We start from the raw sequence: 12,893 nt of genomic DNA on the forward strand, positions 1-12,893 counted from the left end.
ATCCATCATCGCTGCGGCCACCTCATTCCAGAGCTGCCGGGTCACCCACTGTCTTTGTGCTGCTGGTCACGGCTGTCCCACAACGGGATACTCTCCTCAACGAGGCGGATCAGGTGCTCGTTGTCGATGTACACTACTTCTTCGTCATCCCGTTGTGGAACCTAGAAAAAATTATTATAATGCTTTGAATTTTGACAGATACAAAAAGAAACAGAGAAAAGGCAAGATAACTAAAGACAGAAAAAAAAAAAAAATTATATATATATATATATATATATATATATATATATATATATAAATTTTTTTTTTTTTTTATATATATATAAAATATATAAAATATATATATATATATATATATATATATATATATATATATATATATATATATATATATATATTTATTAACATTGCGTCTCCTCGCAACGACTTGACTACGCTCCTCCCGCTCGGATCGCTCCCGCGCTTCATCTTCAGTGCTCGTGTCCGATGTCTGTAAAGAAAGAGAAAATTAACACACATTTCTAGAGGCAGCTATACTTACCCAAAGGCAGCAACATCCTCACCTCACGATCAGCTTGGGCAAGTTCTTGCAGAGATGGCGAATAGACCGATCCAGAAGAAGACATGCTGAAATGAAAACAAAAAATACATTAGTACATTATAAAACTGTACAGGACACACAGACATTATGTTGAAGAATACTCACATTTTGGCTCCTGAAGCTTGAATCCACACTTGGAAGGCTCTTCTAGGCTCTTCTAGGCTCTTGTCTGCTCTCTGCAAGGCTGTCTGTAGAGTAATTATCCCTGAAGACACCTTCTTTTATCTACACTCCTCCGAAACAATGTTGCTTTATTTAGGGGGAGTTTTAGACAAGTGTCTAGACATTGTTTACTCAAATCTTGTGCGTGCACGAGGCGCTTACGTGCGCGCTGCAAAGCGCTCGTCAGCAACCACATAGACTGTAATGCTATTTTTGGGCGCACACCGAGCGCACACGTGCGCGTGCGATTTTTCTAACGATGTAGGCGGAACAAAAAATGCAACATGTAGTGTACGGCGCGTCTGGGCGCACACCTGTAAAATGCGCAGCGCACGCTAAACGCTGATGAGCGCGTACATTCGCAAGAGCCTGCGACCACCATGTTAAGGATAGGGGAACATTGCGCGTACGCACGATGCGCTGCGCGATCAAACGCTAGTGTGAAACCAGCCTTAGACAGCCAAAAAAAAGTATTTGTTTTTTTGTGTCCAACAGCTGCGACACATTTGGAGAGGGGACTGTAACATGTCACTTGAACACCTGCGATACTTGGTGCATACCAGATGCAAACTCGAGTAGTGAGCACTTGCGCTCAACACTAATGATGACATATTCAATATGAGGTCCTAAAGTTCAAAATTCTCACTTTACCGTTGGATAAAATCCTTGAGGTGTAGTTTCAAAAATTGGGTCAGTTGCAGGGGGATTTCTTCTGTTTGGGGGTCCTGCAAATGCGACATATCGCCTGCAATCTGTTCCGAGCCCTGTCGTTTGTTCAAACAGAACTTTTTGACTGAGTGTGGCGATACCCCACATATTAAGTGGGTAACAAACTGTGGGGTCCATGTTTTGGTATTTTATCTCGCAAAAGTGAGAAAATTTGGGCTAAAGCAAGATTTTAGAAGTGTGTGTTTTTTTGTTTTTTTTTAAATTCCACTTTGCATTAATTCCTTTGTAGCAACTGAAGGTTTAATTTTTTCCAGCAACAGTTTCAAAGTATGTGAAGGGTGCGGTTTTTAAAATGGCATAACTTTTTGGGAGTTTCCCATGCATAGACCCCTCAAAGTCCTCTCTCCCAGTGGGTCATGGCACCTGCAATCCATAACCGTAAAATCTGCACTATAATATGGTTCTCCTTCCCTTCTGAGTTTTGCAATGTGCCTCCAACTTAGTTCCCGATTTACATGTAGAGTATTGGCGTACTCAGGAGAAATTGTACAACAAACTGAGATGTCAATTTTTTCCTATTGGCCCTTAGAAAAATTAAAAATGTGGTGCTAAAACTGCATTTTAACTGTAAAGATGGAATTATGCTTTCTTCACTGACCAATGATATAAATTTGTGAGGCATGTGGTGTCAACATGCTTACTGCACTCCTAGATGAATTCATTGGGAGGTGTAGTTTGTAAATTGAAGTCATTTATGGGGAGTTCTGCTACTGACGCCTCCCCGTGATTCTGCCAATGTGACATGGCACCCTCAAACAACTTCAGCAAAATTTGATCTCCAATATGGTGCTTCTTCCCTTCTGAGTTTTGCTGTGTGCCTCAAAAGTACACTGCTCAAAAAAAATAAAGGGAACACTTAAACAACAGAATATAACTCCAAGTAAATCAAACTTCTGTGAAATCAAACTGTCCATTTAGAAAGCAACACTGATTGACAATCAATTTCACATGCTGTTGTGCAAATGGAATAGACAGCAGATTGAAATTATTCGCAATTATCAAAACACCCTCAATAAAGGAGTGGTTCTGCAGGTAGGGACCACAGACCACATCTCAGTACCAATGCTTTCTGGCTGATGTTTTGGTCACTTTTGAATGTTGGTTGTGCCTTCACACTCATGGTAGCAAGAACTCTACAACCCACAAGTGGCTCAGGTAGTGCAGCTCATCCAGGATGGCACATCAATGTGAGCTGTGGCAAGAAGATTTGCTGTGTCTGTCAGCGTAGTGTCCAGAGGCTGGAGGTGCTACCAGGAGACAGTCCAGTACACTTCATGAAGCACCCAGAAGTGGATGGAAACAAAGCGCTGGAGAGTTCTGAAGTGGCCAGCAATAAGTCTGGATCTAAATCTCATTGACAACTTGGGGAGAGATCTTAAAATTGCCATTGGGTAATGCACCCTTCAAATATGAGACCTGGAGCAGTTTGCAAAAGAAAAGTGGTCTGAAATTCTAGTTGAGAGGTGTAAGAAGCTTGATGGGTATAGAAAGCGATTGATTGTAGTTATTTCAAAGTGTGTGCAACCAAATATTAAATTGAAGGTGCCCTCCATTTTGTCAAGCCCATTTTTGAGCTTTTGTATGACATTATGTTCAATTTGTCGTTTCTGCTTTTTTTTTTTTGCGTTACAATATACATAAAGGTAATAAACATGTATAACAAAACATGTGTAATTGCAATAATTTTCATGGATAAATACTTCATTTTCTGGAACCATTTCAGTGGTGCCAACACTTTCAGCCATGACTCTATAGCTGTTGGCAAAAGGATGTTTAAGCTAATCCCTACAGTGCTTGGCATAAATGAGTGGGCCCCTGTAAAAAGTAAGATCTTATTAAATATCTGACTGAATAAAAGATCAATTTTCAAAATTGTGACGAGATGGATTTTCATAAAACATATTTTTTTAACCCATAACCTGAAAGGAAGGTTAATATACGAGTAAATGTCATTACGAATTCTTCTTCAGTTTTAGTTGATGCAAAAATGAATACACCCTACATCAAGCATTTCTAGGCATAGAATGAACAACATATGGCGACATATTGCAATATCTTCTACCATTGTTCAAGATTGACCTCATCTAGAGCCTGGATGCTGGATGGAGATTGATGCTCAGCTTGTCTCTTCAGAATTCCCCATGGGTGTTTTGGCTGGGTTTTGATCAAAGACCTACTTGGCCACTGAGTTACTTTCACTATGCAGCCTCATATATGGACATTGCCACTTCTTCTGTTTCACCATAGGCAAAGAGGCTCTCCATGCATGTGTTGTGACTGTCACACAGCTGCGACACATGCAGCTGCGGCTCCGAACAGCTGATTTTCTGGACCACTCCAGGTTTTCAGGTTCCGGATGCATCTATTCGGTAAGCGCTATAGCTATTCAGATAAGGAGTTATCCGAAGCTATTCGCTCATCCCTATTCCTGATGTTGGGGAGCTACATTTCATTGATGGTATTATGAGTTCAAAGATGTTCTGCTCTATAAGATACTACCATCACTCTGGGCCCTTGACAGACGAGCACTTTTTTTAAATGCATGATGTCTACAGTGAAACATGGTGGCAGTGTCTTTGAGGAGCTGTATGAGTGTTGCTGGTGTCAAGGAGCTACATTTCATTGATAATGTCATGAATTATCAGATGTACTGCTCTATAATGAAAGAGAACATGCTACCATCACTCGGTGTCTTTTGCAAATGTGACCTATTTATAACATGCACTTATGGCCACTGTTTGCATTTCTGAAGAGTGATTCAGTGAAAGTGATTTTATTTTTTGCTTGCATACAGTATATATTCCAGGAACAAGCAAATAGGAAATGGTTAAAAGCTAATCTCTTTAAATAAATCTCTGTATATAAAAATGAATGTATGTATCACCAACCAATCAAGCATCTTTCATTTCACCAGAGCTGTTCAAAAGAAGCTCAGCTGTGATTGGTTGCTATGATCAACAGTTTTCCTTGCAACCAATCACTAAGCATCTCTCATTTCACCAGAACTGGTTAAAAGTAGCTGAGCTGTGATGGTTGCTATGAGCAAGTTTTCCCACTTGACAACACCTCAGCAGACACTGACATGGTGGGAGAAATCTAGCATCCCCAGGAACATAAGCTCCCAGCCGTTGTCTGCCCCCTGGAAAGGAGCACAGAGCACATGACTGAAATGAATCCCCCCTCCCGTGGGTCAATGGTATGCAAGTTAAGGCAAATCCAATCAGTGTTTTGGTACTGACCCCAGGCCTTTCTTAAAGGGATCTCCGGTATGGAAGGCAGGGCAAATCCATCCAGTGCTTTGGTTCTGACCCCATACCTCTCTTAAAGGGATCCTCGGTATGGAAGTCAGGGCAATTGCCTTCAAATGCTTTGGTACTAACCCCAGGCTCTCTTAAATGGATCTCCTGTACGAAAGTTAGGGCAAATCCCTCAGCGCTCTGATTCTGACCCCAGGGTTCTATTAAAGGGATCATTGGTATGCAAGTCAGAGCAAATCCATCCAGCGCTCTGGTTCTGATCCCAGGCCCCTCTTAAAGGAATCCCCGGTATGGAAGTGAGGGCAAATCCAATCTGCACTTTGGTACTGACTCCAGTCCTCTCTTAACCCCTTTCCTACATTAGATGTACTTTTCCGTCCATGTGACCAGGGACCTAAGTCCGAAGGACGGAATAGTACGTCTAGCGCGATCAGCTGTGCTCACGGGGGGAGCGCAGCTGATCGCGGCCGGGTGTCAGCTGATTATCACAGCTGACACCCGGCACTATGTGTCAGAGGCGGTCAAGGACCGCCCCCGACACATTAACCCCCGACACTGGGCTCAAACACGATCGTGGTGTACCGGGGGTTTAGGGAAGCATCGGCAGGGAGGGGGCTCCCTCAGTGTTTCCCTGAGACCCCCGCAGCAGCGCAATGTGCATTGCGGCTGCGGGGGCCTCCTTCCCTTCAGGTCCCCGAATCCAATATGGCGTCGGGGACCTTCGGGGGCCTGGAGGGAGCCGGCTTCGTTATGCCTGCCAAGCGCCGGCATGAGGAAGCCTCCAGCACTGCCTGTGACAGATTGCTGTTCTTTCACAGCGATCTGTGATGTGACAGATCAGCGATCTGTCACATGACAGTGATGTCCCCCCTGGGACAATGTAATAAAGTTTTTTAAAAAAAAAGAAAAATTTATTTAAAAAAAAAAAAAAAAAAAGCTAAATAAATTTAAAAAAATTCCCTAATTAGTTTTTTGAAAATCAAAAAACAAAAGTGCACAATTGGTATCGCCGCGTCCGTAACGACCCGCCCTATAAAACTGTCCCACTCGTTAACCCCTTTATTCAACCCCTTAAAAAATAAAAAACAAAGCAAAAAATAGTGCTTTATCATACCGCCGAACAAAAAGTGCAATAACGTGCAATCAAAAAGACTGATATAAATAACCAAGGTACCGCTGGAATTGTCATCTTGTCCCGCAAAAAACGAGCCGCCACACAGCGTCATCAGAGAAAAAATAAAGTTATAGCTCGCAGAATAAAGCGATGCAAAAATAATTATTTTTTATATAAAATTGTTTTCATTGCATAAAAGCGCCAAAACATAAAAAATGACATAAATGAGGTATCGCTGTCACCGTACTGACCCGAAGAATAAAACGGCTATATCAATTTTACCGCACACGGAACAGAGTAAATGCACCCCCAAAAGAAATTCATGAAGCGCTGGTTTTTGTTCATTCTGCGTCCCAAAAATCGGAATAAAAAGTGATCAAAAAATGTCACGTGCCCGAAAATGGTTCCAATAAAAACGTCAACTTGTCCCGCCAAAAAATAAGACCTCACATGACTTGGTTGGTCAAAATATGGAAAAATTATGGCTCAAAATAAAAAAGCGTCTTTTAGCGTGCGACAGCTGCCAAAAATAAAAACCCGCTATAAATAGTAAATCAAACCAACCGTTATCACCCCCTTAGTTAGGGAAAAATAATAAAATAAAAAAAAATGTATTTATTTCCATTTTCCCATTAGGGCTAGGGTTGGTTTAGAGTTGGGGTTAGGGTTGGAGTTAGAATTGGGGCAGTTTCCACTGTTTTGGCACATCAGGGGCTTTCCAAACGCGACATGGTGTCTGATCTCAATTCCAGCCAAAAAAGTCAAATGGCGCTGCTTCCCTTCCGAGCTCGGCCATTCGCACAAATAGTGGTTTACCCCCATATATGGGGTATCGGCGTACTCAGGACAAATTGCACAATAACTTTTGGGGTCCTGTTACTCTTGGGAAAATAAAAATTGGGGGTGAAAAGATCATTTTTGTGGAAAAAATTGTACGGCTGTACGTTATAAACATCTGTGAAGCCCTTGGGGGGTTCATAGTGCTCACCATATATCTAGATAAGTTCCTTGGGGGGGTCTAGTTTCCAAAATGGGGTCACTTGTGGGGGGTTTCCACTGTTTAGGCACATCAGGGGCTCTCCAAACGTGACATGGCGTCCGATCTGAATTCCAGCCAATTTTGCAGTGAAAAAGTCAAACAGCGCTCCTTCCCTTCCGAGCTCTGCCATGCGCCCAAACAGTGGTTTCCCCGACATATCAGGTATCGGCGTACTCGGGACAAATTGCACAATAACTTTTGCAGTCCAATTTCTCCTGTTACCCTTGGTAAAATAAAAAAATTGAACCTGAAGTTTTTTTTTTTGTTTTTTTTTAAAAAGTTAAATGTTCATTTTTTTGTTTTTTTTTAAACATTCAAAAAATTCCTGTAAAGCACCTGAAGGGTTAATAAACTTCTTGAATCTGGTTTTGAGCACCTTGAGGGGTGCAGTTTTTAGAATGGTGTCACTTTAGGGTATTTTTCTATCATATAGACCCCTCAAAGTGACTTCAAATGTGATGTGATGTCCCTAAAAATAAAATGGTGTTGTAAAAATGAGAAATCGCTGGTCAATTTTAACCCTTATAACTTCCTAACAAAAAAAAATTTGGGTCCCAAATTGTGCTGATGTAAAGAAAACATGTGGGAAATGTTACTTATTAAGTTTTATGAGTGCCATATCTCTGTAATTTAAGAGCATAAAAATTTTCGCCAAATTTCCGTTTTTCACAAATAAACGAAAGTTATATGAATGAAATTTTACCACTGACATGAAGTACAATATGTCACAAGAAAACAATGTCAGAATAACCAGAATCCATGGAAGCATTCCAGAGTTATTACCTCATAAAGGGGACAGTGGTCAGAATTGTAAAAATTGACCCGGTCATTAACATGCAAACCACCCTTGGGAGTAAAGGGGTTAAAGGGATACCCGATATGGAAGTCAGGGCAATTGCCTTCAAATGCTCTGGTACTGACCCCAGGCTCTCTTAAAGGGATATCTTGTACAGAAGTTAGGGCAAATCCCTCAGCGCTCTGATTCTGACCCCAGAGTTTTATTAAAGGGATCATTGGTATGCAAGTCAGGGCAAATCCACTCAGCGCTCTGGTTCTGACGTCAGGCCTCTCTTAAAGGGATCCCCGGTGTGGAAGTTAGGACCGTTCCACTCAGCACTCTGGTTCTGACCCCAGGCTGACGGGATGATGTGGGATATTAGGTGGAGTAGTCCGGTAACTCTGGCTGATGGGATGATGTGGGATATTATAGTGAATGTGGCTATGCGGAGTGGGTGGGGCTGTACACTCAGCGCATATATATGTGTGTGTGTGTGTATGTGTATATATATATATATATATCTATCATTACAATTTGTTATAACTAACTGTAGTTATTTACTATGCCCAGGCAGCGCCGGGTTCTTCAGCCAGTATATATATAATAATGAACTAGCTGAAGAGCCCGGCGCTGCCCGGGCATAGTAACTAACTGTGGTTAGTTATAGCAAATTATAATTATCCTCCATCCCATAGTCCCGTGCCCACATACCCATCATACACAGCCACGATCCCATAGGCCCTTGCCCATATACCCATCATACATATCCTCCATCCCATAGTTGAGTGCCCATATACCCATCACACATCCTCCATCCCATAGTCCCATGACCATATACCCATCACACATCCTCCATCCCATAGTCCCATGCCCATATGCCCATCATACATATTCGCCATCCCATAGTCAAGTGCCCATATACCCATCACACATCCTTCATCTCAGTCCCGTGCCCATATACCCATCATACATATCCTTCATCCCATAGTCCCGTGCCCATATACCCGTCATACATATCCTCCATCCCATAGTCCCGTGCCCATATACTCATCACACATCCTTCATCTCAGTCCCGTGCCCATATACCCATCATACATATCCTTCATCCCATAGTCCCGTGCCCATATACCCGTCATACATATCCTCCATCCCATAGTCCCGTGCCCATATACTCATCACACATCCTCCATCCCATAGTCCCGTGCCCATATACCCATTATGACATCATCATCACCATGGTAACCGTTATGACATAACCGTCACTATTGCAAACTATGATGAATCATTGTCGCCATGGCAACCATTGTGACATCATAATGAAGGGATGGGCTTGATGCACACACACTTTTTCCCCATTATGTAGATAGGGGCAAAATGTTTGGTGAATTGGAACGCGCGGGGTTAAAATTTCACCTCACAACATAGCCTAGGACACTCTCGGGGTCCAGACGTGTGACTGTGCCAAATTTTGTGGCTGTAGCTGCGACGGTGTGGATGCCAATCCCGAACATACATACATACATACATACATACATACATACATACATACATACATACATACATATATATATATATATACACACACACACACACACACACACTTGAGTTTTATATAATAGATATACTAAAAGTATAATGCCTTGTTTTCAATTCTGTAATTGTATGTAGTGACCTATTATCCTTCTCTTAGACTGTTACAGTGAGACAGAAGCTGAAGATGATGAGCATCAAGTCCGATCACCCGATTTGGTGAGACTTTATGCAGTTTTTAATTCTATTCAACTATTTTTGTAGATAAATTCCTCTAATCTTTCTCTGACTGCATTCTGAGTAAATTCTCGTTTTCTGTTCATGTGCAGGTAAAGAAGCCCTTAATACAGTCACCATCAAAGAATATTCCACCATCAATGCTAACATCTGCTCGTGAAGAGGGAGGTGCTGAAGAGGGACAATCTCCAAAATCCAGTATTATCCAACCATTGAAACGGTCACCTGTCCAAAATATACCTGAAGCAATGCCAGTAATTCCTTGTGAAAGAGGGGCAGAAGGTGGACAAGCGGCAAAATCCAGTAAAGTCAAGTGTTGTTACATCTGTCATTTTATGGGTTTTGCAGAATTATTTCAGTTGATTGGCATATATATGTAGCTTTTCATGGGTCAGTGCTAAGGTTAACTTCTATTGTAGTCATTCTATAGTATTGATCGGTTTGATTGCGCGACTCCTATAAAACCTTAAATACACCACGCATGGGTGATCACTTCACAAATACAGCTAGTATCGGGAGATTTGCCTGCTTGCAGACATCTTTGCCACCATTGTATATTAGACTGGCTTCTCCTATTTCTAAAAGAATAAAAGATGAACAAGTTACATAGGATTTAAATCCTATCTGTAAAAGGTTTTGGGCAAAACCATAGATATTGTCGTGCATACTCAATATATAACTTCCCTTAGATTAAAAAAGAATATGAAATAATACTGATTTTACCATGGGAGTGGGGTACTGGTTTGGTCCACATGGGCATGTGACCACCACAGCCAATCATTAAATGGGTCGTCCACTATTATATCGATGACCTATCTTTAGGACTCCATCGTAGTGAACAATACCTTTTAAACTAAATGCCCTTAGAATATAAAAATGTCAGGTCTAACTTTTAGAACCTTTATAGAACATTAGATGATAAGGACCTCTGTTTTATATCATTTTGTTAATCCACATTTTGCAAAAAAAGCCAATGTAAAAAGGTTTAAAAAAAAAAAAAAAAGTCACCAGACCTCTATCAAATTCCTGTAGCTGAAGATGATCTTCATATGATGATGACGTGCCTAAAACAAGGAGGTGTATCTCTTATTGGTAAGAAGACTGCAATGACACGGGATGAGTACAGGAAATCCTTCATACGCCGCAACAACAATCCAGCTATAAACAATAAAGCACACGATTTACGTGTTCTCCAAAGCACACTGAAGGTGAGTTAGGAATACTATGATCCACTATATTCACTAGAAGAGTTTCATGTATGCATATCTGGGAACAGGTTTGTTTCTCGAGTGCCCCAATATACAAAGTAGACCACGTTAAAATGTTAATAATGCTATTTTATTATTGCCTAAAAGGGAGTAGAGAACGATTTGCACTAACATTTTGTGCCTGAAAGTTTCAAGAAGTCGGATAAGAATGATTACAGCAACTGATCCACATAAGTGGAAGGGATAACCTGAACGTTCGGTCTCTGTCTAAACCAGCCACCAACATCATCAACTCATAATCTAATCCTTGTGTAACGTACCAGTTAGAGGGGCTGTAATAAAAATATGACATGGTAATATAAAAAAAAAAAAAAAAACCTGTAAAATCTACTATGTCCGCTTTTCTTCATGTGAAGAACTATACTAAATTGCCACCACGTAATAGTACACATCCCCTGCGGTCTGCCTCTGGCTTATTCTGGTAAGGTCAGCTGTTTGCTGGGGGTGGCAGGAGCTGCTTCATGAACGATCATCTGGTGGATCCACTTTAAAAAGGGCTCTCTCTGGTTAGCCAGCCTCCTAAAACTATACATTTGTTAATGAACTCTACATTTTTAATTATTTTCTGTCTTACAGGCAAAGCTTTTGGAGTTGCAATCACTTAACCAAGTCCTGGAGAATTCAGACCTAAACTCTGCTGCATTTCAGAAATGGAAGTCTGAACATGAACATCTCTATGGCAGACTTGGACAGAGTCCGCAGGCACAGAGAGCGGTTCCTGGTAATAAGAGTGATCAAAGCAATCAGGACAGCAGAGAAAGTGAAGAAAGTGACTGAGCATGATGTACGACAGCGACCAATACTAAACATTCTCTATGACTGACTGTTAGGTTTTTGTGATTTTAATATTCATTTTCTGTTAATCAGGATTAGCCAGAATAATTTTCAGTTGGACTATTGTGTTTATCCTGCTCTGGCCACCAGGATCTTGGTTTGCAGACACTGGCCACCAGTAAGGACTTTATTTACTCTCCATGAATCAGTACATCAGACCATATTGTCACTGCGTCTCATCTTTCAGATCTGAAGATCTTATGATTGACTTGTACTAGAGTTGACACTTTACCAAAGAAGATGGATGGGTATAACTGGAATACACCGGACTACAGGAGTTTTATTTCTAATGACATGCCATAGGCATAATGCATTTACCATAAATTTATTTATAACAGTATGAAATGATATCAAGCTGCTGTAACTACGGTGTTGTAAAGTAAATGTAAAGACAGTGTTTTCATTTTGAACCTTTTTTTTTTAACATTTCTAGCTGTAGCCAAAAGTATAGCTAACCAGTCATTGGACTGGGCTGCACCTACCTATGTAAGGGCAATATAGTATGGGGGGACATTTTTAGTTTCCCAATTGCCAAAGCATAATATTTTTTTGTGCTTTCATTTGGCTAATGGGCATGATCAAAGAATACACTTGCATGTAGGTATGAGTCCGGTATATTGATGACTGAAGCACAGCCTCCGTCTCTCCTTGCCAGTCTCGGCGGTGATTACTGTGTAACTGCACACACAATGGACTCATAACTGTGTCCACTGTTTTTTTTTTTTACCACTTTTGTTAGCCAAATAGCACAATAATTTGCCGTTTTAGCTTTCAGAGAGTCCAGAGCTGACCTATTTTTTGCTTCACCCTACATAAAGCAGTGTTGTCTGATGCTGTACAGGGAAATGGAAAGTTTCAAAGAAAGTTTGAACATGTAGTAATAGATATTTTAAATTTATTCATATTTTATATGCTTTGTTCTTTCAATAGACATTGGTATATTTGTAATATCCATAAATACTTGGGCATGTTATGCCACATTATATCTGTGTTCCATTTTTTTCAAAATACTTAGCACTTACAACGAGGCAGACAAATTGCTTTTTTCCAACAACAAGGGGGGGTAGGGTGCATTACAGAATCAAGTAATAATATACCGTAAATAAAGGTGATGCACAATGCATTATAAGGTACATAATATGGAAAAAGGAGAAAAGATCAATGCATAAATATTGCGCAAACTTAGGTATTGAAAAAATTGCAAATGATTTTATTGAATGACCAAAAAACATACACAAAAGATAAAACACCATTAAAAACAAGAGACAATAATACACAACACCCAAAGTACCGTGGCTAGTGGTACAGTCAACCCCAATTGGTTATGCAATTATATACATATGT

At 40.7% G+C, this 12,893-nt stretch overlaps 1 protein-coding gene across 3 annotated transcripts in view; it reads left to right on the forward strand.

Annotated features, from left to right (window-relative positions):
* The window catches only part of CNKSR1 (connector enhancer of kinase suppressor of Ras 1), a 149,244-nt gene extending 136,712 nt beyond the window's left edge, over positions 1-12,532 (forward strand). For 2 of the 3 annotated variants that reach the window (XM_073564015.1, XM_073564017.1), the window contains 4 exons: positions 9,371-9,429; positions 9,540-9,750; positions 10,480-10,655; positions 11,292-12,532. In XM_073564015.1, the coding sequence (XP_073420116.1) occupies positions 9,371-9,429; positions 9,540-9,750; positions 10,480-10,655; positions 11,292-11,492 (647 nt within the window). In that variant the 3' untranslated portion in view covers positions 11,493-12,532. The remainder of the gene's footprint in view (positions 1-9,370; positions 9,430-9,539; positions 9,751-10,479; positions 10,656-11,291) is intronic. The other variant, XM_073564016.1, reaches the window with a different exon arrangement.
* Positions 12,533-12,893: the final 361 nt, after the last annotated feature.

This window comes from Dendrobates tinctorius, unplaced genomic scaffold (assembly GCF_039654945.1).
Source record: "Dendrobates tinctorius isolate UK_male_01 unplaced genomic scaffold, ASM3965494v1 ptg000422l, whole genome shotgun sequence".
Taxonomy (NCBI): domain Eukaryota; kingdom Metazoa; phylum Chordata; class Amphibia; order Anura; family Dendrobatidae; genus Dendrobates; species Dendrobates tinctorius.